General features: G+C 42.7%; 2 protein-coding genes across 3 annotated transcripts in view; both read right to left on the bottom strand.

The window, feature by feature from the left end:
• BFSP2 (beaded filament structural protein 2) overlaps positions 1-2,199 on the bottom strand; it is a 67,926-nt gene extending 65,727 nt beyond the window's left edge. The window contains exon 1 of the mRNA XM_063450670.1: positions 1,634-2,199. Coding sequence (XP_063306740.1) covers positions 1,634-2,089 — 456 coding nt within the window. The 5' untranslated portion in view covers positions 2,090-2,199. The remainder of the gene's footprint in view (positions 1-1,633) is intronic.
• Positions 2,200-4,656: 2,457 nt separating this feature from the next.
• TMEM108 (transmembrane protein 108) overlaps positions 4,657-12,315 on the bottom strand; it is a 240,388-nt gene continuing 232,729 nt past the window's right edge. For both annotated transcript variants that reach the window (XM_063450666.1, XM_063450668.1), the window contains exon 6: positions 4,657-5,150. In XM_063450666.1, coding sequence (XP_063306736.1) covers positions 5,028-5,150 — 123 coding nt within the window. In that variant the 3' untranslated portion in view covers positions 4,657-5,027. The remainder of the gene's footprint in view (positions 5,151-12,315) is intronic.

Here is a 12,315-nt window from a genome sequence, read left to right as displayed (position 1 = left end):
TTTTCAATGTTTTGTTCAGTTTTGTAAATTCTAGATTAATGAATGTTCCCCTTTAAGCATATACCATATATACTCGAGTATAAGTCTAGTTTTTCCGCACATTTTTTGTGCTGAAAAACCCCCACTCGACTTATACTTGAGTCAATGTCTGTATTATGGCAACTTACATTGCCATAATACAGACCAGGACCGCCGGGCTCATTACAAGCCCGGCGGTCCTGTTGGGGGCTGGCAGGAAGCGTTTACTTACCTTTCTTGCAGCTCCCTTCTCCTGCGTTCTGGTCAGCTCCCTTGTAAATCTCGCAAGAGCCGCGGCGTCAGAGCATTGCCACGGGTTACCGTGGCAACGCGGCACGCAGACCGCGAGACTTACAGGGGAGCTGACCAGAACGCAGGAGAAGGTAGCTGACAGGAGCTGCAGGAAAGATAAGTAAACGCTTCCTGCCAGCCCCCCTCCTGCACAGTACACACCACTGGACCACCAGGGACAAAAAAAAAAATGTGAATAATAAAAAAAAAAACTGTAATAAAAAAATATTAAAATTAAAAATAATTATAATATTAAAATAAAAAATTAGAATATTTAAATACAAAAATTTAAAATAATAAAAATGCCCTCCCCACACACTACACACACACTCTGCATTATATACACACACACACACACACACTCATACAAACACACACTCTGCATTCACACAAACACACAGTGTTTATATAATGCAGAGTGTGTGTTTGTATGAGTGTGTGTGTGTATATAATGCAGAGTGTGTGTTTGTATGAGTGTGTGTGTGTATATAATTATAAAAATCACAGAATTTCATAGCCCCAAGTTTTACCCTCGACTTATCCACGAGGCATAGCATATTTCACAATTGTTGGTCACAAAACTGCACTCGACTTATACATGATATCGACTTATACACGAGTATATACGGTAGTTTCCAATACTGATTGCATAATAAGGCTTATTTTTGTTAAGAATGAGTTTTTATATTCATGAACTGCAACTTGCTCCATAAAGGTAAGATTGGTAATATTGTCCTCACCTTTCATTAGATGCAAAGAGTGGCATGTTAAGAATGAAATTGCCTTTACATTCCATTACGGTAAATGATACACTATTTTAAGACATTATGACAAGCTATTAAGTTGCTATTCTGGCTTCATTATTAAGTGATTAGGGACAACACAGTAAGACCTAAAATAGCTTTAATAAGACAAACACTTTTTTTCACAGTTTCATGCTGTTTGTAATACAAAAGCAGTTTTATTTTTTTGTAAATTTGGTATTCTCTGTGTGCTTAAGAACATTATATGTTATTGTTTTTCTTGGATATAGGAAATCCATAATAAAAACACCTTAATGAAGCAATGTGCTTGATTGATAGTCCAAAGTTGTAACATACTCAAGTGTCAGAATAATAAGGGATTTAATGTTATTCTTAATAAATTTCTTTCTTACACAATCTATAACCTAATAGTACTTACAACTTTGATTTTGGGTCCAGCATTGTACATAAGCTATAACATGACAAGTAAACCAGTGTTTAATTTGTTTGAAACATGGTATATGCAATGCTATGTACAATATTGGTTATATTATATATCATAGCCTTATAAGAACACTTACTTGATGGTAGATATTTTCCCAGTTGTCCCTGAGTGATCCCCAGGTGCTCACAGTTGAAGACTTCTTGTCCAAATACACTCGGATATGTTCCTCCAGCTCTCGATTGACTTGTTCTAATGCTCTCACTTTCTCTATGTACTCCGTAAGACACCCATTCAAAGACTCAAAAGTTTGAAGTCTTCCCCTCTCTAAACCTTGGGATACAGGAACAGGTTGGCCGCAGATTCGTAGTCCTTGCATGAAGACACTGCTTATTCCCAAAGCCCGTCTGGACACTCTGGTACCAAGGCTGCTGACACCCCCAGTTGGCACACTACCTACATACACCCCAGGTGGCCTGGGCAAGTTACTGGCACTGCCAAAACTTACCCTACGGTTATTAATCCCAGAACACTCTGCAGTGGACAAGGAGGGCTGTTGGCCCAAGATAGAAGATCTACGCCTTGGTAAAGGCATTGCTGCAGTTGGAACCCACCACACTGTCCCTGCTCTCAAAGACTCTGTATTCCGAACTCACTGTTAGGTTGTTGGTTTTTTTGTTGTTGTTGCATTTTCAAGGTTGCATCTTGTCATATGCCTTTCTGGAACATTGTGTTTGTACTGATTATCATGGAGAATTCCATTGTTCACTGGCATCTCCTGCATCAGCAGGTTCATTTCAGGAAAACCATGTTTGTTGTAAATACAGTCTGATGAAATTCACAAAAAGAGACATTGTGCTCTAATTATGTTCATCAGTTTGTGGGAAATAGCCCCAGTGACTAATGGTGCTTATTTAGGTACATAAAACATTTCACAATTAAAGATTAAAAGAACACTACAATGTGAATACCATAATGCTCAGCCAGACAGCTACTGAACCTGCTGAGCATCAGAACCTGCTGAGAATCATTAGAGCCTGCCCGAGGCATTAACTGAGGCACAGAGAAATACTGGAGTAAGCCAGTATTTGCTTTGTCTGAAAAATGGTATATACAATACTATGTACCATATTGGTTATATTATATATCATATCCCTATAAGAACACTTATTTGATGGTAGATATATTTCCAGTTGTCCCTGAATGACCCTCACCTGCTCACAGTTGAAGACTTCTTGTTCAAATACACCTGAATAAGCTACAGACCAGTGTACACTGAAAACTCACACATGAGTGGAATGGTAGCCCCTAAGTTAATCTGGCCCTTCTTTTCTGGTGGGAGCTGCTCATCCTTATATCATCACTACACTCCCTTTTGGCATGCCACATTAAGTTTATTACTTTTCTTCCTTGTGCTGCCATTTTATTCTCCCCATCTGATGCATTATGGGTAACGGAAACAGAACCTTGCATTAGCTCCAAACATTTTCAAGATTCGACAAATTTACTTTTCCTAATAGTTTTTATAAAAACATGAACACATAGGAAAAACTAAAATGATATTCAGACACACGTAACTATGCAGAAGCAGCAATACACAGCAATAAATAAAATATATGTCTGGTGACAGACACTTTAAAAAGGTAAACATAAACCAAGGATAATGTTCGTATCCCCAGTTCACCTCCCACACAAAGTTCTTGAACTTCTGGAGCAGTCCAAGAAAGTGACTAATTACATGCACATTGTGTGCAAATGATCTCATATATAGGCCTCGATTTAGTATTGCTGCATAAGCTTTTTTTTTAAGTGATTTACTATTTTTGTATATACTTTAAAAATGATTTAATATTATAAAAAAGGTTTAAAATGTTTTTAATATTTTGTGATACTTTTGTATATATTTTTATATTGGATATATTTTTTAAAATATTTTATGTTCTGAAAAATATATAGTTTCAAATTTTATCAAAAAATATTAAATAATTTGAAAAGCTTAACCAACAATATTAAAGGGAAACTATAGTGCCTAAAAAACAAACTTGTCACTTACCTGGGTCGAGCGCTGATGTCTCTCGGCCCTGGCTCAGCTTCAGCCCCACACACCTCCACCGCCGACGTCAGCTTGCGGGGGAGACCTAATGCCCATGCGCGGCTATGGCCATGCTCATATTAGAATTATTCAATGCTTTCCTCTGGGGCTTCCGGTGATGCTGGAAGTCCTCATGCATAGCGCGAGGACGTCCTGCGTCGTTTAGGCGACCAAATGTTACCTATCCACCCGGAAGTCCCTCTAGTGGCTGTCTGGTAGACAGCCATTAGTGGAGGAGTTAAGCCTAGCAGGTAATTATTGCAGTTTTTAAAAGAGTTAAGGGTGATGGGAGTCTGCACCCATACCACTTCAATGATCTGAAGTGGTCTGGGTGCCTTCAGTGTCCCTTTAAATTGAGGCCATAATGTCTTGCCTAATAATTGCAATTGCCAGGATTAAATTGAGGCATTAATGTCTTGCCTAATAATTGCTATTGACAGATTTTGCTTGATTACTAACATGCCAATCTTGAGTCATTATGACTTCACTGAGTAAAAAATTCCACTAACTGTGACACCACATACTAACATCACAATCTGTTCCAGGAGTCTAGTGGCTGCAGGAGTCAATAGTTATGTATGTCTCTGGGCGGATCAGCTAGATCTACTCATCATGGCTGATTAAAAAGGTAGGAAGATGGAGGACTATGTCAGTGTGTGATAGTACTGTGCTATTTATCATGGAGTCTGTCTGACAATATATCTTCACCTGTCATTTTCATGACAGGATATATGCTGGTATCTAGCATATAATGAGAGGGGTGGCCACAAAATAGCAAACTGTAAACTATAAGAAAATAATATCATTGAAAACCATTGTGATGACCATTATGTAGCTTTTTCTTACTGGATTAAAAAAAAAAAATACATTTTGTTCTACAACTGGAATATAAGAGACTGTCCTGACACCTCCTCCCACATCTACATTCCTACAATTTATAGTAATAGCCTATTATGGGGCATTTTCTCCAAATTATTCTCCACTATAACTTGCAATGGTTATGAAAGTATAAGAAATGAAAAACACATTAGTTCTTTACATATAAATAACTTTATTTATAAAGCCACAGTTTATCCTGTAAAGATTTACTACAAGTGTAAAAAGATGACAAGTCTTAGGAAAACAAGCTGAAAACATCTGTATTCATTTGGGGAAGAAAAGGGGGATACACAAAGCATATTTATAGTATATGTATATATTTACTCAGATCTGCAGGTTGAATGGTTTTGAACGGGGTATAAAATCAACTCAAACCAACCAAGCTCCATTCACTTTAAAGGCCTACTGACTAATTTAATCTGACTCCTAAACTGAGACACCGGGTGGTATTAATTACTCTAGATTCATTTCCAATGTCTAAAATGACAGCTGTGTGCAATACTGCGTATATTTTTGGAGGCAAATGTAAAAAAACGATGGCCGTGGTTTGTTGCTGGGTCCATCAAATTTCAGAAACTTGGTCGTGTCCAGAAAAAAGAGTTTCTTGGCAAAAAGGGTTCACAAGAACCATTCCACTGCTTCGGTAATCCCCATTGGCTGGTGAACGGGGTTCTGAAAGATGGTCCTAGGAAAGAGAAGAGAAATACGTCCATATTTAACATACAGCATTATTCTACACAAAAGCATGTTATTCTGATATTTAGAAACTACTAAGTATCATATGAATAATTATGAAGCCAGATAAAATCTTTTTATGTTTTTAACAATTGGTATCAACTTGACAATGGATGTGCAGACTTTTTTCTTGTTAAAAAAGGACACTATAGTCACCAGAACAACTACAGCTCATTTTATTTGTTCTGGTGAGTAGACTCATTCACTTCAGGCTTTTTGCTGTAAACATGTTGTAAACACTGTCTTTACAGAAAAAATGCAGTGTTTACATTACAGCCTAGGGTTAACTCCACTGGCCACTCCTCAGATGGCTGCTAGAGCTGCTTCCTTGGGCAGTGCTACAGAGTAAGCAGGACTGCCACTCAGTGTCTCCACCCTCTGTGTGCAGGCACTGAACTTTCCTCATAGAGATTCATTGATTCAATGCATCTCTATGAGTAGATGCTGATTGGCCAGGGCTCTGTTTGACTTGTGCTGGCTCTGCCCCTGATCTGCCTCCCTGACAATCTTAGCCAATCCTATGGGGAAGCATTGTGATTGGCTCACAGAATCAGGGGGCAGAGGCAGCAGCTGCAGAACTGAATACAAGTAAGATTTTACTATATTTAGGGAAGCAAGGGGTTGCCGGATGGTGGTTTTAACACTATTATGTCAGGAATACATGTTTGTGTTCTCGACCCTATAGTCTTCCTCACTCCATACTCAGCAGTATGCGTATACCTTTTTGGTAAGCATCATTGTATATATGAAGATTACTTTACCCTGTAAATTGCTTAATTCACCAACAATTCTTTTTGGCCTCTGCTCTGGAATAGTGAGGAGCTGATCCCTTCTTATTTTTTAATGGATTAATTGTGAGGTATTAATTTGGACTAGATGTAATTACACCTTCAAAAAGATTTCAACAACAGTTTGTACTGTTTCTTGTTCACGGCAAGATAGCACACGTGTGTATAAGATCATACCCCATGATGTCCATGGCTCTCATACTTTGGTCTAATCATTTAAAAGTCTCATATTGGTTATGTTTAATTGTGTTTACTTTGTGCTAAATTTAAGAAGCAGGTAAAGGACATTTTCTGTATATGCTTTTACACATTTGTCTGACTCCGTGGCTTGTCCTGACAGTTTGACTGGTGCTCTGATCACGTTGGATTAGCATCCAGCATCCTTTTCTAGATTACTAAAAAGTGGACGGTAAGTGACCCAGTGCAAACAGCTCTCCGGTACCTGTTTGGTAACAATATTATACAAAGACAGTGGTAATATTAGTTTTTTTCAATTACAGAATGTGCCAGTGTAGGAATAAAAAGCTTGAGAGATTATCCCTTATAATCAGTGGCGTAGCTAGAGATTTTGCCGCTCGGGGCTGTTCCTGAGTTTGCCGCCCCTATCTCGACCTGAATACAAAATCTTTTCCATTACAAAATATTTTTTTATTGAATAAGTTCCAATACAATTGTCAGTTCACCAATTAAGTGGCAATGTAGAATTATTGGTGAAACTAACAATTGTATTGGCACTTATTGAAGAGGGGATCTGTGAGTGCATGGAGAGAGGGGGACTGTGCGGGAGAGGAAGGGGGACTGGGTGGGGGAGGGAGGAAGGGGGACTGGGTGGGGAAGGGAGGGAGGGAGACTGTGATGGTGCAGGGAGAAAATAGGCCTGTGAGGGTGCAGGGAGAAAATGGGCCTGTGAGGGTGCAGGGAGAAAGGGGCTTGGTGCAGCGCAGGGAGAAAGGGGGCCTGTGAAGGAAGGGGAGAGGGGATCTGTGCAGGGGGTCTGTAAGGATGCTGTGAGGGAGGGTCTCTGTGGGTGCATGGAGAGAGGGGGTCTGTGCAGGGGAGGTATGGGGAGGGGACTGTGAGTGTGCAGCGAGAAAGGGGGGAATCTGTGCAGGGAGGGAGAGAGGGGATCTGCGTAGGAGCGGGGGACTATGCTGGGAGGGAGAGGGTCTGTGAAGGGAGGAGGGCTAAGCATGAAGGGAGAGGGTCTGTGAAGGGAGGGGGGGTGAGCAGGGAGGGAGAGGGTCTGCAAAGGGAGGGGGGCTGAGCAGGGAGGTAGAGGGTCTGTGAAGGGAGGGAGGCTGTCAGAAGGGAGGGAGGGGGATGTGCAGGGGAGAGCATACCTGGTGTATCTGCCAGGCAGCTATCCATCTCCTCTCTCCCAGCACTCGCAGGACAGGAGAGCACAGGAAGTGACCTCACTTCCCATCCCTCCTGCCCCGCCTCTTCCCCTCATACTGAGCACCGCACAGAGACCTGGCAAGCAGAGCAGGCTCGTTGCCAGGTCTCACTCAGAAGGAGAAACTATTTTTCTGTCTGGAACTTGCCGCCCCCAAATAAGTGCCCCCTTGCTATGTCACTGCTTAAAATTTAATACTTCAAAGTCATATATACTATAGTATAAACAGAAATAACATTGCATCATACATATTGATTAGAAAATTAGATAAAGTTGGTTAAATAACTGGCCTATTGGAATTTGTAAGGACCATGATTGCATGTTTAGAAATTCAGCATGTAGACACACAATCTTAATGTTAACATAGTGTCTTTATGTGTGGATATTGTTTACACTGGGCACATTTGGTACGTATGTGTGCCTAGTTATAACCATAGCCTGAATTGCATTCCACCTGCAAAACACAGTTGAAAATTATCCACTGGATACCAGCCGAAAATCTAGCGGTCAAACCCGAAAGTACCCAGAAGCAGATTTATTGTCCTTTTTTAATGACTAACCTTGTTAGTCATTAAAAGACAAATACACTAAAAGCCTACGGGGTGATGTGATATCCCCATATTAGTGTATAAACCCCTATATTAGCATAAGGGTGGTTACTGTAATAAAAAACGTATCATCCCCCTCCCTCTCACAATCACCCCCCACAATCACCCCCCTCCCTCTCACAATTACCCCCCCACAATCACCCCCTTCTCACAATCACCCCTCCCCTCTCCTTATCATCCCCCTCCCTCTCACAATCACCCCCATCCCTCTCACAATCACCCCCCTCTCACAATCACCCCCCCCCTCTCACAATCACCCCCTCTCTCTAACAATCACCGCCTCCCTTCATCCTCACCCCCCCTCCCTGAGCTCCATCTCACATCACCTCCCCACACCATCACCCACCCACCCCCTCTCACCATCACCCCTTCCCTCACACCATTATCCACTATACAAGCACACACACTGCATTCACTATACAAATATAGGATCTGCCCCGGGTGCCAAATGCTCCAGGTACGCCCCTGACTATTGGGAATGTAATTGAGGCCATGTGCCTGTAATACACTAATAATATGTGCAATGTAGCCATAGTTCTGTTTTCTTCCATGTTTTGGGCTGTTATAATATACCTATTATGTTTTAAACTTTAGAGCAGGGCTCGAGTCCTGCAGGAACGCGTGGGAACGGCGTTCCTGCACTTTTTTCACAGGAGGAACGCAGTTGCCCTGTGTTCCCCCTGTCATGAGGGGGCCACCTGATTGCCCCCCCCCCCCCGGCGGACGGCTCTCTCCCTGTCACACGCGGCGAGGGAGATGTGTCCTCTCTGCTCTCTTTCGCCGCGCGCCGATTTCTGATGCAGGAAGTCGGAATATGACATCATATTCTGGCTCCCTGCATCAGCAGACAACCCACGTGGCGAGAGGGAGCAGAGAGGACACAGCTCCCTCGCCGCGTGTGACAGGGAGAGAGCCGCCCGCCTCACTGCAGCCCCACTGGACCCCAGGGACCCATCCATGCCAGCTTTCCTAAAAGGTAGGGAGGCTGGGTGGGTGGGCAATGTTAATTTTAATAATTTGTATATATGTATGTCTGTTAGTGAATGTCTGTTAGTGTATGTGTATGTATGTGTGTGTGTATGTCTGTTAGTGTATGTGTGTATGTCTGTTAGTGTATGTGTGTGTGTCTGTTAGTGTATGTCTGTTAGTCTATGTATGTGTGTGTGTGTCTGTTAGTGTATGTCTGTTAGTGTATGTGTGTATGTCTGTTAGTGTATGTGTGTGTGTCTGTTAGTGTATGTATGTATGTGTGTGTGTATGTCTGTTAGTCTATGTATGTGTGTATGTCTGCTAGTTTATGTCTGTTAGTGTATGTGTGTATGTCTGTTAGTGTATGTGTGTGTGTGTCTGTTAGTGTATGTATGTATGTGTGTGTGTGTGTATATGTCTGTTAGTGTGTGTGTGTATGTCTGTTAGTCTATGTATGTGTGTATGTCTGCTAGTTTACGTCTGTTAGTGTATGTGTGTGTTTGTGTCAGTGTGTGTGTGTGTGTGTGTGTGTATGAGTATTTACGTCTGTTAGCGTATGTACGTGTGTGTGTATGAGTGTATGTGCTTCTGTTAGTGTATGCATGTATGAGTGTATGTGCTTCTGTTAGTGTATGCATGTGTATGTTTGCGTGTATGTGCTTCAGTTAGTGTATGCACGTGTGTGTGCGTATGAGTGTATGTGCTTCTGTTAGTGTATGCACATGTGTGTGTATGTGCTTCTGTTAGTGTATGTTTGTAAGTGTCTGTCAAATCAGTGAGAGTCTGTTTGTCATTTAGTGTGTGTGTGACTATTAGTGTGTGTCTGTCAGTGTGTTTGTATGTGTCTCTCTGTCAATGAATGAGTGTGTATCAGTGAATGTGTGTGTGTGTCAAATCAGTGACGTCTGTGTGTTTGTCACTGAGTGTGTGTGTTACTGTCAGTGTGTATCTGCCAGTGTGGGTGTCTGTCAGAGAGTGTGCTTAGAGGAACACTATAGGCACCCAGACAACTTCAGCTCATTGTCCCAGTCCCCTTAAACCTGCAAGTGTAATTATTGTGGTTTCTCAGAAACTGCAATAATTACCTTGAGGGGTAACTCCACCTCTAGTGGCTGTCTACCAGACAGCCACTAGAGGGACTTTCGGGTGGTTAGGTGACCAAAAGTCGCCTAACTGATGCTGGACGTCCTCACCCTGTGCATGAGGACATTCAGCATCTGCTAAATACCCATAGGATTTTAACCCCATCAGTGTCGAGTGGGGGAGGGGAGGACATGAGGGAGGGGGGCACTATAGGGAATTATAGTGCCAGGAAAACAGCTTTGTTTTCCTGGCACTATAGTATTTCTTTAAAAGGAGCAGGAAAAGGTGGAGTCTAAAGAGGAAGGGGTGGGTTTTTAATCAGGAAGCGGTGCACCCTTGACAGGAAGGGGTGGCAAATTTAGATTAGGGGGTGCTCAGGTATAGTCATGCCTAGGGCAGCACAAAATTCAAATACACCACTATGTGAGTGTCTGAGTATGTGTGTGCGTCTGTGAGTGTATGTGTGTGCACGCGTTTATATATGCATACAAGTGTTTTTTTTTGGGGGGGGGGAGAGGGAGGGGAGTTCCCACACTTACTTCCCCAGGACTTGACCCCTTCTTTAGAGGATCCTATATTTTATATCTTTTGATGTAGTATATGTTTTATCAATAAGCTCTCATTCCCCATATATCTCACATATTATCCCAAATGTATTTCCATACTGCAGATGTGTTTCTACCGCAGAATTTGCTGTGTTCCTGGTTTCCCCTACTCTCGCTAATCATTGAAGCTGTGGTGCACCATGGCTGTGTGAGATGTAGAGAGCTGAAAATTAGGTAAATCTCTCTTCAACCTGTTTGACTCCTCTTCACATTTTCAGAACACCAAAGTTTCTGTTATAGCTCATCCACTAAGTCTACCCAGGGTTGTACTGGGATAAACATTTGGATAAGATAATATAGCAGCCCAATAGGAGGTCCAGAGATTGGAGTGTTGTGTCATTAGCAGGGTGGATTTGATTGATTTAAATCAAGTTGCTTTAAAACGTGATTTCTAACTTACTTGTCAGTAAGCTTCAACTTAACCCCTTAAGGTCTGAGCCAGTTGTACACGTTGTGATCAAAACAAAACAAAAACTGGAATTTGCGCTATACAGGTGATACTCGAAAAATTTGAATATCGTGCAAAAGTTCATTTATTTCAGTAATGCAATGTAAAAGGGGAAACTAATATATGAGATACATGCATTACATGCAAAGCAAGATAGTTCAAGCCGTGATTTGTCATAAGTGCGATGATTGGCCAGCAAACTCGCCTGAGCTGCACCCCATAGAGAATCTATGGGGCATTGCCAAGGTTATGTTGCCTTTGAGACTGTATCATAGCCCAGGAATGAGAATAACCCCCATGATGGCATACCATTTGCAAAAAGTAGACAACACAGGGTATTCAATATGGGATATGTCCAGTCTTTTTTAGTAGCCACTGGCCAAAGTTAGCATTTATATTTGTTTGTGTGTTAAAAATGCAAAAAACTGGGGGCGGAGCCAACTGCCGAACCGACAGGTCGCAAGCACAGGGAGCTCCCGGCGAAATTGCACTAAAAGAACCCAAAATCCGAAATATCACCCCCCAAAAGCAAAGCAAAGCAGACCAGCCACCTGAGAAAGCAGTGGTCATGGGCAGAAAGAGCAAGAAACCGAAACCTGATCCGCCCCGACAGGGCACCAGCATAGGAGATCTGTGGAGGCGAGCACATGGCGCCCCAGAGCCTGTCATGGCCGCTTACATGGACGGCTTTGAGGATTCAGACGACTTGCTCTCAGAACCGGACGAGATCTGCCTGCCCACGAAGCGGGCACCGGAGAAACCTACCGTGAAACCTGCTACACAGCCCAACACAGCTCCGGTCACGAAATCCGAAATGAAGGAGCTGCTGGCAGAACTCCGACGAAACTTCCAGGAGGACGTCGCAGACATGCAGAGGGACTTGAAAGGCCTCACCGACCGCGTGGCAACTGTGGAGCACGACTCCCACACGCACACTAAGCAGATAGCCTCACTCCAGCAGGAGACAAAACTGTTGCAACAACAGCAAGCAAAGGTGGAGCAGGCCATGGCAGCAATGGAGGACTCCAGACGGGCCCAGAACCTCAAGGTAAGGGGCATAACCGAATCTGTCCCTGAGGCTGAACTCCCCCACCTAGTGAGGCGTCTGGTGAGCACAATATTACCGCCAAAGCAGGCCAAAGGAGTGGGTTTTGAGGGCATATTTAGGATACCTAAGCCACCCACGGCCCCACCAACAGCAACCAGGGACCTAATCAT

This window comes from Pelobates fuscus, chromosome 4, assembly GCF_036172605.1.
Source record: "Pelobates fuscus isolate aPelFus1 chromosome 4, aPelFus1.pri, whole genome shotgun sequence".
NCBI classification, from domain to species: domain Eukaryota; kingdom Metazoa; phylum Chordata; class Amphibia; order Anura; family Pelobatidae; genus Pelobates; species Pelobates fuscus.
This window is presented reverse-complemented; position numbering and strand designations above follow the sequence as displayed.